General features: G+C 36.4%; 1 protein-coding gene across 1 annotated transcript in view; it reads right to left on the bottom strand.

The window, feature by feature from the left end:
• Positions 1-15464, bottom strand: part of DDX1 (ATP-dependent RNA helicase ddx1) — a 40018-nt gene that overhangs the window by 19935 nt on the left and 4619 nt on the right. Inside the window, exons 4-10 of the mRNA XM_051218870.1 lie at positions 11453-11686; positions 9594-9785; positions 8264-8325; positions 6221-6358; positions 5384-5623; positions 3994-4068; positions 315-435 (exon numbers count right to left, since the gene is read on the bottom strand). Coding sequence (XP_051072506.1) covers positions 315-435; positions 3994-4068; positions 5384-5623; positions 6221-6358; positions 8264-8325; positions 9594-9785; positions 11453-11686 — 1062 coding nt within the window. The remainder of the gene's footprint in view (positions 1-314; positions 436-3993; positions 4069-5383; positions 5624-6220; positions 6359-8263; positions 8326-9593; positions 9786-11452; positions 11687-15464) is intronic.

Below are 15464 nucleotides of genomic sequence, written 5' to 3' on the forward strand. Positions count from 1 at the left end.
TATTATTATCATTATCATTATTATTATTATTATTATTATTATTATTATTATTATTATTATTATTATTATTATTATTATTATTATTATTATTATGAAACATAGATATTGGTACGAGGGGGCGCCAAATACATAAGCGCCACACAAATCTCATTTGATTTGTGTGAGGGCTGTGATACTGCTCGGGTGCCCAAACCAACTTGTCTATCCCTCATTGTACAGTTAATTTAACTGGTAAAAAGACATTAATACTTTACTGTCATTTTTTAAATAAGAGAAAAAAAACATACAACCTGCTTTTTTTACATAATATTCACCTGGAGTACTCGAATTAGGATTAAGTTGATCTTTCATGTGGACCCCATCTGTTTGTATATGTTTATTTGATTTCATTAATTCTTTCCACGATGTATCATTGTTGGGATCAATAAGGCACACCTGAATGTAAAGAATTAACATTTATTTAAGATGAAATGAAATGTTACTTTTTCAAAGAATGTTATCGAATAAGAGAAAAAAATTGTTTAGGTAATTGTATGAATTAACCAGGAATCTACAATAATATTTGAATAGACATACGCTTCGTTTATCATATACACATGAAGAATATTTTAATGAATTGTGTAAAATTGGAGTTTGAATACAAATTAATGTTTGTGTACGTAATATATGCATACCTAACCCGAAGAACTAAATATTCGATATAAATTGTGAAATGAAACTAAAGTTTATTCATCATTGAATATCGGTTATTCACCATGAATAATTTGTTACATCTAACTACTTCTGACCTTATGTTTATACATCAAACAATCAAATGATATTCTATTAGTGAATAGACTGCTGTTATTTATGCTGATAAGTACATCTGACAAACTTTCGTCCAGTTGTATGAGGCTGACAATAACATGAAAAAAAGAATAAAAAAGGTGATTCGATGTTATTTTGTGGAGTATTTACTTTTATTGATTCAATGAATGAAATTCTACCGATATCACAACAATATTTTAGAAACATTTGAAAAGTACAATCATAGTATAGATAAATAATAGAAAAGTATAGAACTGTTGATAAAAGTACATAGTGAAATTTGAATGAACAGATACCGGTCTCAGTAGTCTACAGGTTGAAAGCTCAAGCGAGAGACCCTAGGTTCCGAATGTGCAGTCACACACTAGGACGAGACAGCTGTTTACTGTTTTTAGGTTTTGAATGGTGGGCTAACTTAAATCGGTTCAGGATTTCAATGAAGTTTTATAATTAATAGGTGGAGTGTAGGGATTTTCTTTTAAACCAAGACATGTCATACACTGAGACGAAATTCGTAATACATATTCAAGTCACCAAGGTAAATGTTTCAAGATGGTGGCGAAAATTGAATTATCACCACCGTATCCGAGTACACGTTGCCAAAACTCCGCATTACTAAAGTGGTGTTGCCGTTGGATTTCAGCAATCCTAGACACAACGATGACCAAACACAAAGAGTCGTCCAACACTCTCAACTCGGAGAGGCCAGGTTTCACGAGCATTGAACATGACTGCTATCACCAACGCGTTGTAGATACGACCTTTTACAATCAGACTAACATCGCAAAGACACCAAAGATGACCCAGATCGGCATAACCCGCTCTGGCTTTCATTATACATGAACTGATCTCATCACCGACGCCACCACCAGCACTTATGCAGCTACCCAGATATACGAACTTTTCGAACTGGCCGTCGGGTCACCAGATAAACGGAGGGTGTCTCGTCGGCTCTCCGTTTTGCCGAGGTGAGGTCAAGTGAATGACCACACTGGGATCCTGTATGCGTGTTTCAGAGACACAGCATACATCAATGGTACGAGATTATAGGGTTCTAACCAGGGAAGCCTGTTGACCGATTTGACATAGGGTTCGTACGTTGAAGGCTCCAATGTGTAGTTTGGAGCGAGGTTTCAATAGACCTGGGACAGTGTTTTGAGCACTAAAATCGTTGGCTATGGTGACACTTAAGGAGGAAACCAAAAGAGGAAGTTTAGAGGTGAAATTCAATGCAGGAGGAATAATAGAAAGTGAAGACGGAGGTTGATTATGAATACAGTGGTCTTGACTGCTGTTAAAGGCATGAGGACGATTATCACTTCTCGGTTGCCCACACCGTGGAAGGGTTCTTCCAGAGGTACCTGGAAAGGAAATTGGATTACAGGTGGTCTTAGTGACCTGAGAGCGTGAACGCAGTGCAGTGCCCAAGGGACAACTGCTTGAGGTCGGTTACACACGACCTTTCTGTGAGTAATTTTTGTGTTAGCTCCGTACTTGTTGAGACCTTATCGCCGGAGACGGATATCCGTGGGATAAGGCGAGGTGTGCATTTTTAGGGTCGAATTTTTCTAACCCCACCCCTCCTTGTGGGAAGGCAGCATCGCTGTCATGCTGGTTGTCTGAAGGAAACACCTTACTGCAGTCACACCTCTCTACAGTCAGCAGTACGACTTCGCCTTCGGACCTTGGGTATGTTGCTTTTAGTCTTACCGCTCTTCAACCGACCTGTCTGACATGGTAGGACATTGAGGAACGGTTGTTCCAGCCAGTATAGCTCGGTTGCTTCATCACGATAGGCAAGCCCGACCACCACGTCAAGGTAGAAACAACGGTCGGGAATCGGAAGCAAACTTATTCCTCGCTCGTTTTTTCGTAGGTGACGTGGACCATTTTAAAGAGTAGAGGCAACTATCGACTCATCACACCATGTTTGGACACTCTCTAATTGTCAGATATTGGTAAACAACTCAGTCAGTCCCTTAACCAGAAGTTCGCCACCATTTCTAAAAAAGCTAAAGGCAAGTCATCTGGACCTGGTGATTTATGGTTCTTCAAGATTTGGAGTTCCTTGCGGACTTTTACCTCGTTAGGTGGATAAGTCGTCACGGACCATGGAGGGAAGGACGATCTAATTGCTGTCGCCGGGACAGCAGACCAGCTAGACTGGTTGTCGAAAAATTACTTATCGTGTAAGACGTCAGTAGGTGATATTGTTTGGCTTCCCATTAGCTTCACTGATTGTTTCATACGCACGAAACGTCTTGCTACCAGTGTCTCGGATGAGTCTTAAAGCGGTTCCAACAGTTACAAGATGCATCTGCTACTTCCAACTCGTTAATACTTTTACATGGTCCCCTGATAAACGTACGCGAGTAATAATATGACTTAGTCAATTTTTTGTATTTGTTAGTTACAGACCTTTAGCTGTATGATATTATAAATGTTTATGCACACAGTAATTTATTGATCAATTGATGTGAAATACTTCTCAGTTCAAACTACACAAATCTGAATGTAAATAAATCACATAAAACGTGGTGTATCTACACATAGTTTTGATTTATTTCTGGAGTTAAACAAATCCTTGCCACCAGTGTTTGGTTTTTACTTCGTGTTGTCGGATTCGGGATCGCATAAGTCAGTTGAGCATTTCAGTTACATTAGTGTCAGATATATGGTTAAGTGATCCATCGATTTTGTCGCGGTCAAAAAAGGGTTTCATCTTGCCGGTCTACCGATGTTTCAACATTCTATTTTTGATTTTATCTTCAAAGATATTGGAGATATATTTATATACATAGATTTTTTGCTCAGTCAATTTTATTGGTAACCCGAATGCCTCCACACAATAGTTAACTTTGTGATAACGTGAAGCAAGGAGTTATCTATGCTTATCAGTCGATAAAGTTGGGAATTACAAAAACTGCTTGTATTATCAAAATATCCAACTGTTCACTTGATGTAATTATACTATCAGTGCTTCTGTAAGACAATTGATTAGCAATATACCGTAAAATAACATACATCAAGATAATGTGATTGTTTTATAAAACAATTAAAATGCAATATGATTCGTTTTGGGACGAAAATATTAGTTACGATTGGAATTATTCACTGAAATAAACAAAATAATCATAAAAATATATCATGATTCAATATTACTTAAAATAAGTGGTGTAAACTTACCACATGATGTACCGTTTCTGGGACACTATCCTGACCTTTTAAATCTATCCATACAGGAAAATGCATCAATTTATTCTAAAGTTCAAACAAAATGTGAGGTAATAAAGAATAGAAATTAACACTTGAAGTAAGAATTTTCTTCATTTACGAGAGGACAACTTAATTTGATTAGCAAGGAACAAGAGTGAACACAAAATAAATCAATAATAAAAATCTCAGTACTTTTTCAAGACTATTTTAATTGTCCAAAATCCCACCACATTTTTACATAGTCTATTTATGACTTAAGTAGATAGACACATTAACAATGCAGTGATTAAAGTATTCAACTTTCAAATTCTGCGGTGCAGTTATGGTCTCTCAATTTACATACTTGGGTGAATCAAAGAAAGTTTAACTGAACGCCAAATACATAAATATGTGTTTGGTTATTAATTTACAATAACAACTGGGCAGCTATTAGTTAAAATGAGATAGAGAAAAGGTTTTGAATATAGCTTAACCTTGGAATGAGCATATACGTATCCAAATAGTTACACAAATTATTTTCCATATGAAATTAAGTGATATATAAAAGCTGGGAGATGAGGATTTATCAGTGAAATAAAATCGCTGAGACAATGGGCTAAAGCCAGAATTTAACATAAATCTCCGGAGTTTTAGTTCTCCACCACACGATATATGTACACTTCTTGTTCCAGAGTAAGGAAGTTGAGCACCAAAATGCTTTGTGTTCCTACCAAACATGAGAACAGATCTTTAGAACCCTGTGACGTGAGGAAGATTTCATTTTCAATGGAGAATGTTTAATGATTGTTAAGTGAATGGATGAAGCATTGATCGATAAATGGAATGCCATGATACGATGTGGTTGATTAATGGCTGCCGACGATACCAACTTATTGATCCAAGCCCTTAGATGGGATTAGACCAAGAAAAAGACCACTAGCCAGATAAACGGGCTTTTTCGGTAGTAAAATAACACGCTTATGTATAAAATACTAAAAAAGGATGTTAGAGTTAATTAGAGATCACTAAACTGACAATGAATTAATGAATAAAAGTTATGCTTAATTCCTTCCCATCACTACAATTTTCCCATCAAAGATTACGAACGAAACTATGATATACCAAGCCTCTGAAAGTAGCTTTAAAAAATAATTTCTGAAAAGACTAACTGAAATTTTGACGAACGACTCAAATTCAAACTACTTATGAGTAGTTAAAATTCTCTTGTAAAATATTGTACAAACGGTCGAACACAAATTACCACATAACTGTTCCCATAGAATGTTAGGAAGAAGTAATACCTAAGATACAGGCATGAAGAATAGGGAGATTCTCGATAAGTTAACAAGTCACCTTCACGGAACTAAAGAGCTTGACTTACAGCTAATCGTTTAACATCCATGGAATGAAGAGTCGCCGAACAAACAATCATTTGTAAACGATTTCCATCAGCAGTAGCCTTAGGTATTTGTTTGTGTATTCGAGAAACCATATCTCCATAGCCGGCAGACAGAAGACCATCACATTCATCCAAGACGAAAAAACGACAATTACTTAACAGAAGAGACTGTGTTGAAATAAGATCATCCAATCGTCCGGGAGTAGCCACAACAATATCAACCTGAGATGAAACGTTAGAAAATTATTGATAACAGTAGGATAGAAAGTACGTATATTAACTTGGTTAGCTTAAACGAATAAAAGAAAACAAAAAAGTCGATAAGCGTTGATAAAATAAAAACATAATAAAGTTTTTACAAATGGAAAGGAGTGAGGGATTAATGGTTAAATTGTGACCACTTTTCATTCTTAATTAGTCATCTCTACTCAGTCACATTATTTTGATTGCATGTTTTGTACAAAAATAACAGTTCACATTGTATAAATCCATTAGGCAACAGTCTATTCTTAAATATATATTCAGTGAAGTTTGTCAGCTAGTTTCCGTGAGTAAATTTTTAGGCTCATTACCTGACTTACTGCAGTATTAGTTTATCAAACCATTTTTCTGGTTGTAGTACAAGTTAGATTTGTTTAGAGATAAATTTATCAGGAAACGTTTGAGTAACTCACATGAGTAAAATAAAATGACTCCCGTGTACAGTTATGTTCGATAAAGTTTACTTGTACTAAGGATAAACTTAATATTACATACATAGATCTAATTTTTGGCATATATTGGTAATCATTGACAAACTCTTAATGATCAAGAACTTACCCCAGAATGTAATTCATCCATTTGTTGTTTACTGTTGGCACCACCAATTAACAAGCACTCACGAGGACATGGATCTTTTAAATAACGTTTAAATTTTTTAATTTGCTCATAAGTTTGTTCTGCTAGTTCACGAGAAGGCTGTAGGGATAACATAAGTAATTTACAAAACAAGTCCAGTAGAGAAAAAATTCAAATATTTCATCTGTAGGTTATTTACGACAAACATTGTATCTGCTATCAACAATAACCCGGAAAAAAGGATTAAAAGAACTGATCAATATAGTGGACAGTTAAAAGTTAAACGGTGAATGGATCCAAAAATTGTTGAAAGGTATTAAAACATATATAGGATAGATTGAACAATTCGGGAATATTTCACATGGAAAAGCAAAACTCTGATTATGAAGTTGGTTTTATTACTCCCAAGAGCCTTTATAACCATGTATATTGATGAACTTTGTCATTTCTTCTCAAACGTGTTTGTGAACGGTATCCTACAAACTATTGTGAAGGGAAATCTGTGAAGCTTCCATAGATTCGCAAACAACAAAATGATGTTACTCTTGAGTATGAGAAAAATTGTTTTCTTTTACTATGACATACGTCACTTTATTTTATTTATTTATTTTAACACATAGACATTGGTACAAGGAGGCACCAAATACATATGCGCCACACAAATCTCATTCGATATGTGTGAGGGCTGTGATATTGCCCGGGTGCCCGGACCGAAGCAGGTGGTTTTCTTAGGGGGCCACACCCCGAACCTTCGACCCGAAGGTCTGATCCACAAGGCAGTGGAGCATCGTAAGGAGATGCAGTCCCATGGAAGCCGGTGACCAGCAATTGGTTCATACGCCATTTGTTTTCGCAGGATACTGGAGCCCATGTGCACCATACGTCACTGATACATATGATACGAATTGTATCACAAAAGTGCGTGAGAAATCAATGATTGAAAATGGTGGAATAGTTGATGTACGTGAGGAGCCTCTTAAATGCTAATGGAGTTAATTTTTATTTGGAAAAAGTGGTCAATGCAGGTCTGAGTAATATATGATACTGTTGTGACGATCTACTCAGGAATGATTAGATAAATAATGCTTGAATATAGTTTTGATTTTTTCATGAATGGAATCAATATTCTGATCACAGAAATGGATACATCGATTAAAATACATAGATGAAACTGAGACTACGTAATATTTTAATCGGACCATGGATGCATAAATTATGTTTCCACTCTTAGTCAGATGGTTAGACATGCTACATGTCATACAAATGATCGTCGTATTTCTGACAGATACTTTTAAACTGTTGCAAACGACTGTTCGTCAGATTTATCCGCTGAAGAGTGACACTCGTGAAGTATTTATTCATCAAGCAAGTTGTCTCTCCTATCTCTATTTAATTTGTAAAGCTCCCCTAAATTAACGACTTTGAAATGTTTGACACAAGAAGTTTAAGCGATTTCCATACCAAGCACTGTTTCTTGGTACTGGAACTAGCTGGAAGAAACGAAGAGATAATCAATTCACGGTGTGGCCCAATGATATGGAAAATAGTTGTCTCGAGTTAGAATTTATCGGTGCGTTGCAATTTTCTCGATAGCATTACAAAAAACCCGGCTCCTAACGTGGTACAAGACATTACTAGAGATGGTTAAAAAACAAAGGGAAAATTTCATACAAATAGTTCCCTTTATTATTTTAAAGAGAGTATGTCAATATCTATAATAACGTTGAATTTCAAATATTTTAGGTTGTAAGCAGCTGATGAGAACCTAACGAAATAAAATGAATTCATATTGTTCTGCACCAACCTTTGTTCTTACTCTCTTTAAAAGGGAAAATTATTTTCCGTTTAATATAAACAGTAAGATGTGCATTTAGAAGAAATGAAATGAAAATAAAATATACTAAATAGTTAAAATATTCAACCACTGATTCACACAGAAATGAGGACCAGTGAGTTAATTACGATCAGGGGAAGAGCTGTAAAATAGATCAAATAAATTTTCTGAGAACATTGAAAATAACTTACTTCAATAATTAAAGCAAGTGGGGCATTTGGTTTAGACTTATAGACTGAACCAGATGAAGTAGCTGAAAATAAAAATATTTTCAATAATAAGTACATTTGTATTACTTATCAGTAAATGTTAAAACTGGTCATTAAGTTAACACTATAAGTCCAAAGATTTAAAGTACGTTAAACCTACGAAAGCTAAAACAGAAGTTCTGCTTCTTTTATTCGGCAGATGACTAAGACGTTAAGAAGCAAAATTGAGTAAATTTGACGATACTTGAATAAGGTTGACTATTTTTGGTAATTTTGTGACACTCCTCTATTTTACGATAGACTATTACATGTTAGAAAATGTACCCATGAATACGATTGTACAGCTTTAGTAAATGATATCATCGAGAAGAAAATTTTCTCTGAAACGTCTTCATTCCTTTTTTTAATGAATCAATGGGCTTCCTTTGTTTTTTCGAAATCTGGCGTATTGGAAAGAGGTTGGAGATTAAGATAATCAAGGTAAAAACACGTGCTCCAGAATAAGAGATTCTTTAATCGAACCTTTTTATAGACGGCTGATAGTAACAGTCTACTTGTATTCATTGTTCAGTTGGTGTTGTGAGTTTCTACATGAATTATCCCTTTTTTATTCTTGAGGCTGATTGCTTACAAGGAATAAACGGTTGGTTCAGCACAGTTACAAAAGGAGATCGCCATTGTCTATTAGTTGAACAAGGACGAGCAAGGTTTGGTCGAAATACCTTTCAGCTTGCGTTGATCTACCTTCTAAAGTGTTTAAATCATACGCTAAACTTACTGAGTATAAGAGCTTAGTGTTTTCTACGGGGGATCAAAAAGCCTTCTATCAAAAGCATCCCTAATTTCATGAGCTACAGTTAGGGGGACAAGAAGAAAGTCACTAGTTTGAGAACTGACCTTTTCTGAGTTATTTTTCGGATGTGGAAGACATATATTTGTTATTTATGAAATACACTTTACTGACACTGCTACTTCGGAACTTCGGTTTGTTATTATCGATCCTACCGTTCTCCAAGGGACCTGATCTATATGAAGCAACCTCAAAAAACATATGTTCCAGCTAACAAACGCAACCAAAGCTTCTAGGTGGGGACTATAATCAGAAAAGTAGTGCGAATAAGCTTTATATGATAACTAATAATAGATTGAGCTATTTTATTATACTTTTAGATAAATCCTTCTTGATCTCAGTATCAGATATGTTTTGATTTTTAAGTGTTTCAATAATTCGATCCACTCATTTCACACCAAAATACCTGTGAAAAACCATGGAGTAAGTAAAGACAGTAGAAATGAACCGTGAAAGACTTGCCTTTAAAAGTATTTTCAACATAGTTTGTTTCTGGACAAGAACTGATACCTATCCAACCATTTGGTGGTGGGAAATCAAATGCACTATCGCCGAAATTAAATCTTAACTCAGCATTTTTTAAACACACTGATGGGAACAATCCTTTAGAACGTAAGGGAGCTGGGATGTCATACGCTTTTCCAAACATTTTACCTGGTCAAAAAGAAACGGTAATCCATACAAAAAGGTGGTAAAATAAGCTGAGAGATTGTAACTGATAATATTAGATTTTTATTTAATCTACAAATATATTCACATTGAATGATCATTGCAAAATTGTGAGCTAATCAGGGTTCATGACTGAAGGAAACTAAATAATTTAAATAGTACTTGGTTAGCACGACCTACAAGAATTACTTCGGTTCTAGGGTAAAAGTATATGATTACGAACCTGAAATAGTCTATATAAAATTTATGAAATTATTTTCTGAACTTCATTTTAAGCTGCACAGAAACGTTATCGGTATACGTATTCTAAGGATTAATAATCATATTAAGTAAATTGAATTGATAATTATAAGTTTTTCTTGATGCATATTTAGAGGTATCTTCACACTCACAGAGATTCAACCAATTCTTTTTACAGTAAAAATAACTGTACGAGAAGTGTTAGAGGTTTCCATAGGAACGATATGTCGTTATTGAAATTTACAAAAGAAAACAAATGAATATGAAATGGAATAGGTATTAATTTCAAACAGATAACAATGACCTATTCGTTCGAAAGGAATAAAAAGTATGAGCTAGTAATTTAACATACTACAAATTGTTAAAAACTATGAAGAATATTTCTGAATATCTATTATGTAAAATCGTAATTTCCTGTAACTGAATTAAGTTATTTGTTGAAGATAAATAATGTAATTCAATCCCTAAAACGTACAGTAGAATACTGAAGAATGAGTATTTATTGAAATGGGAAACAATTAGTTTAGATCGACTGTTAGGTATATTGTCACCGAATTTGTAGCACGTAGTGTTAAGTACATTGAGTATTCACCTACAAAAGTGTTTCAGATGGGTGGAAGACGCTAATTTAATGCAATTTACTAAACTTATGAAGAACTATTTGACTAACTTCGAGGTGTGGTGACTAGCGGGAAACAAGAAATGCTGTCCCGTTGTTCTGAATGGAAATAAAGGGTCCCTTAAAAGGTGGTTGCTCAGAACGAGAGATCATATCAATGAAGAGCAACATCATTAAGTACGATAACGTCATATCCATCGATCTCTAGAACACCTCATAAGACCCTCTAGGATAATCGGATCAATTTCTATATTTCAGTATGAAACATTGGGTTTAGATACACAACTTAGTGTGTGACCGTAACGAAACGCAAGTTACTGCTGTTTTGAAACACACTGTAATTCAGAATAACTCCAAGTAACTAATAGAATAGTTGGTGGAAGTTTATCAAACTATATTAGAAAGTTGAAAGATTCCTTTTTTAAAGCTGCAAGTATAGTATCTTGTTTTGAATATCATCGCAAAGTACTGTTTACACTCCCTCAATAGCTATACAGAACGCTTGGAAACACAACAAGCGTTGAAATGTAAGCACACAATAAGGGAGTAAATAATTCAGTATGTGAACGGTTTACAATATCATGCAGTAAATAATTCGAATACCATTGGTTTTGTAAAAAATATGGGGAAATGTTCCTGACAGTAACACTTGTGGTAAACGTTAGTCAACCATCTGTAATATTAGGCAATTTGTTGGTAACCAAAATTTTAAAAAGTAACCTAGAAACTCCAATAATTCCCCATAGTTACTGGAGTATAAAAACATTATGAAATAGTAAACAAGTGAACTGACCATTTTTTGACCAACTTATGGATCCATTATCAAGATCTAAGAAACAGCCAATAGTATCTCCTTTCCCGAAAGCCTCACCATACGAATCGAACTGTCGACGATGAGACATTTTACCAGTTCCACCGAAGCCGAAACTCTCAGCGTCAGTTCCAACGTCATGTGATGCATTCAAAGTTGACCAGCCGACCCGACATAGCCCTTCATCAGTTACATGCGCCTCATAATAATAACGACCTTTATATGTTGAAACATTACACAATAAGATGCTTAGATAAATAAATTATTTATATTAGTAAACTGAAAAAATAAAGGGATTTAGTCACAAAGCGTGCAGGGATTTCAAGTGTCATAAGGAGGTTGAGCTGAGATCTGGAGGTTAAATAAATGGTCATGATTATTTAGATCTTGCCGAATTAGTAAGATTAAAATAATTCGCTGGCCAGAGATGTGACAGGTAAATATTTGTATACTTGTATACAGATATGAAGAGGTGAAGAACGCGTTGACAATTGCGACTAAACAATTTATAAGGGTATTTTTAACTGGTTAATCAATAAAAAGATGTACTAGAAGGAGTACTAGTAACATGGAAGAATAGATTGCATGTGATGCTTTTGAATCTAGAGTTTAATATTGAACTTTTGACTTCAAGACTTTTTAGCCAACAAGTTCCGGATTTGTGTTCCTTTGAGCCAATTTGTTTAACTTTCAAATTTTTGAATGACAATTCTGGTGGAACAACATGATCAGGAATAATGAGATAAGATTACGGGAATCTAGTGCCATTCGAGGTTATATTAAAAAACCCAGGAAATTATGAAAAGATTATGGGTGAGACTATAATTTATCGACGGCTTGTGAGAGACATAAAAGTGACTCTGAGAAAATTCACCAGTATACTACGGGTTATAAGTGTGAGGAATCAGAATCGGGAATTAGAGTTAGAATTTAGGGTTAGGAATTAGAGTTATGGTTTTCATCACGAACTGGCATACCTATGGTGTCAAAATACTACTTAGCCATATGGATGAACGCATTCCGCGCCAAAACCCAAGATTCGCTATTTTAAATTTGACTGGTTCGTTCATAAATTATAGTTTCATCAGATTATTGTAGTGAATAAACAATACATTTACTGCACAGTAAAATATTTTGTGTTTTTCTTAAACATATGATAATACAATTTCATGCTGCGTACTTCGGATTTGAGTTCTTGATTGTATCTTGTCGAGGTTTTAGACAATAATATACAGGAAATGAAATATATATAAACAAAGTTCCTATTTACATGATTATTTACAGAGGATGGCACAAAAAGGATGATAGAAAAGATCACTGTGTGACGCAATCTCAGTCAGTCCGTTAGCTATAACGTAGGACTAGGCACATACATGCATAAGTCCAAGTTGCCGCAACTCATTAACACAACAAGATGAACAACAAATATTTATTTTATTTATTTATTTGAACACATAAATATTGGTACAAGAGAGCGCCAATATATATGCGCCACACAAAACAATGAGAATGCGAAGAGAAATAGAAAAAAAAACTAAGGAGCGCAAAAGAAAAAGAGAACAATAACGAAGAGATTGGTGTAAGGTAGTGTGGTAGTAACGAGGTACAATCAGAAGAAATCTTTCAGGTAAGGGAGACACAACCACTTTTTATGAAGAAAGTAAAAGAAGGTTACAGCAGGATCGCCATTGGCTTCTATTCTCAGCCATATCTGATAACGTCTCTAGCCACTGTGTAGCACCATCTCTCGGACCCCAACCAGGGAGTCGTGAAGGACCTACAGAAGCCAGTCCTTTGCAGCTTTCTTTCATGCCACGACACCATGTCATGCACTGACCACCTCTCCGCTTCTTCCAACCAGTTCTAGCACTGGCAAATAATGCACGACGTGGAATTCTATGGGACGACATTCGGAGAACATGTCCAAGCCACCGAAGTCGGTGTTTCAAGATGGTGACAACAATTGAATTATCATCTCTGTGCCCGAACACACGATGCCGAACCTCTGCATTACTGACATGGTGTTGCCACTGAGTGTCAGCAATCCTTCGGAGACAGCGATGATCGAACACAGAGAGTCGTCTAACGTCCTCAACTCGGAGAGGCCAGGTTTCACAAGCATAGAGCAAAACTGCTCTCACCAACGCGTTGTAGATCCGACCTTTTACAGCCAGACTAACATCATGAAGGCGCCAAAGATGGCCCAGATTGATATAAGCTGCTCTGGCTTTCACTATACGTGAATTGATCTCATCACTCACGCCACCACCAGCACTTATGCAGCTACCTAGATACACGAACATCTCAACTACTTCTATCTGCTCACCATCCAGGGTGAGTGCAGGATCAAGGTCCTGCCAGTCTTGTAGAAGTACTTTGTATTTCAAAGGTTAAAAGCACATACCATAACTACGGACACTAATTGCCAACTGATTAGGTGCGGATTGCATGGCTTGGGTATTATCACACAGTTAGACAAAATCATTCGCATACTCAAAGATCGAGAAGTCTTTCTCCAGGCAACAGATCCACACCACCATTACTTACATTCATCAGAGCTGTTTCCAGAACGCCATCGATAGCAAAGTTGAAGAGGAATGGTGAGATTGAGTAACCCTGCCTAACCCCATTGCTTGAATGGGACAGTGAGTAGAGGTGGTTGTATGCCCTCACTCATAGTAGTTACTTCTATGGCAGTAATATATAAAACGGAGGTTGCGTTTAAAGATATAATACAGGAAGGAAAGTATAAAGTAATCTTAATCTCACGGTCTAAGGGAAGACAAACAATGTATACACCTACGCCATTGTGACCAATTATGAGCCATGTCACCCATAGTTTCCATTCATTGGTTACGAGAGCCCCCAAATGCCCTGGTATGGTAGAGAGTGGGGTGGGCACGTCCTTCCTCTCGAAATGCTTTCACATGGCCACGCGTATACAGCCTCTGCCAGGGAAGTCCTACTCACTGCATTCTCGTGGTGTTGTTTACGAAAATGAGAGGACGAAAAGCGAATGTCCGGCGCTTTAACCGGATCCCAAATCAATGGTGCACATGGGCTACAGTATCCTGAGGGAACAAATGGCGTATGAATCAATTGTTGGCCGCTGATTACCATGGGACTGCATCTCCTTACGATGCTCCATTGCCTTGTGGGTTAGACCTTTAGGTTAAAGGCTCGGGGTGTGGCCCCCTAAGAAAACCACATGCTTCGGTCTGGGAACTCGGCCAGTATCACAGCCCACGCACAAATATAATGAAAATGATGGCATTTACTGAAAACTCTATTCTAAATAATAATAAATAATAACAAAGATTCACGCGGACTTCAACCAAGTAATCTGCACCTACCAACATGGCTAAAACCAGAATTCAGTGACTTGGTTTGGCCGCCCCTAACTTTCTTCCAACCATCCCCAACACTACTCAGCATTGTGCATACGTAACACGTGGTCCAAAAATCTCAGTCTATGAAGATTCACAACCTCATCAACCGATTTAACATCACTCTTCAATACTCTGCGTCTAACCTCAATATTACTTACCTGGTGATTCAAGTGGATGCGAGCAATCTTTCTAAGACATCTGTGATCAAATACCAGGAACTTACGAATATCCGCAGCCGTAAAGTAGAACGAACTGCCAAGCAGTATACTGGTCCCTCAATTGAAAGACGGATATCTCGCATTCGCCATAGGTCACGCAAGTTGGTAAAAGCCAAACGAGATTTTCGAATTAGTGCACAGATTTCGTCACACACCGACCTATTAGGATTGATCAAACTTCCAAGATAGGTAAAGTTGTCAACGCATTCGACTACTTCACAACCTATTCTTAGTTCAGGTATTGTGGTAGGCCAGTCCTGAAGCAACAATTTGCATTTAGAGGGGGGAAACGCATCCCGAACATCCTGGCATTGTTACTCAGTGCTAACAAAAGATTTCGCATTTTATCAGCATGTTCACAAAACAGGATTATGTCATCTGCGTATT

This window comes from Schistosoma haematobium, chromosome ZW (genome assembly GCF_000699445.3).
Source record: "Schistosoma haematobium chromosome ZW, whole genome shotgun sequence".
NCBI classification, from domain to species: domain Eukaryota; kingdom Metazoa; phylum Platyhelminthes; class Trematoda; order Strigeidida; family Schistosomatidae; genus Schistosoma; species Schistosoma haematobium.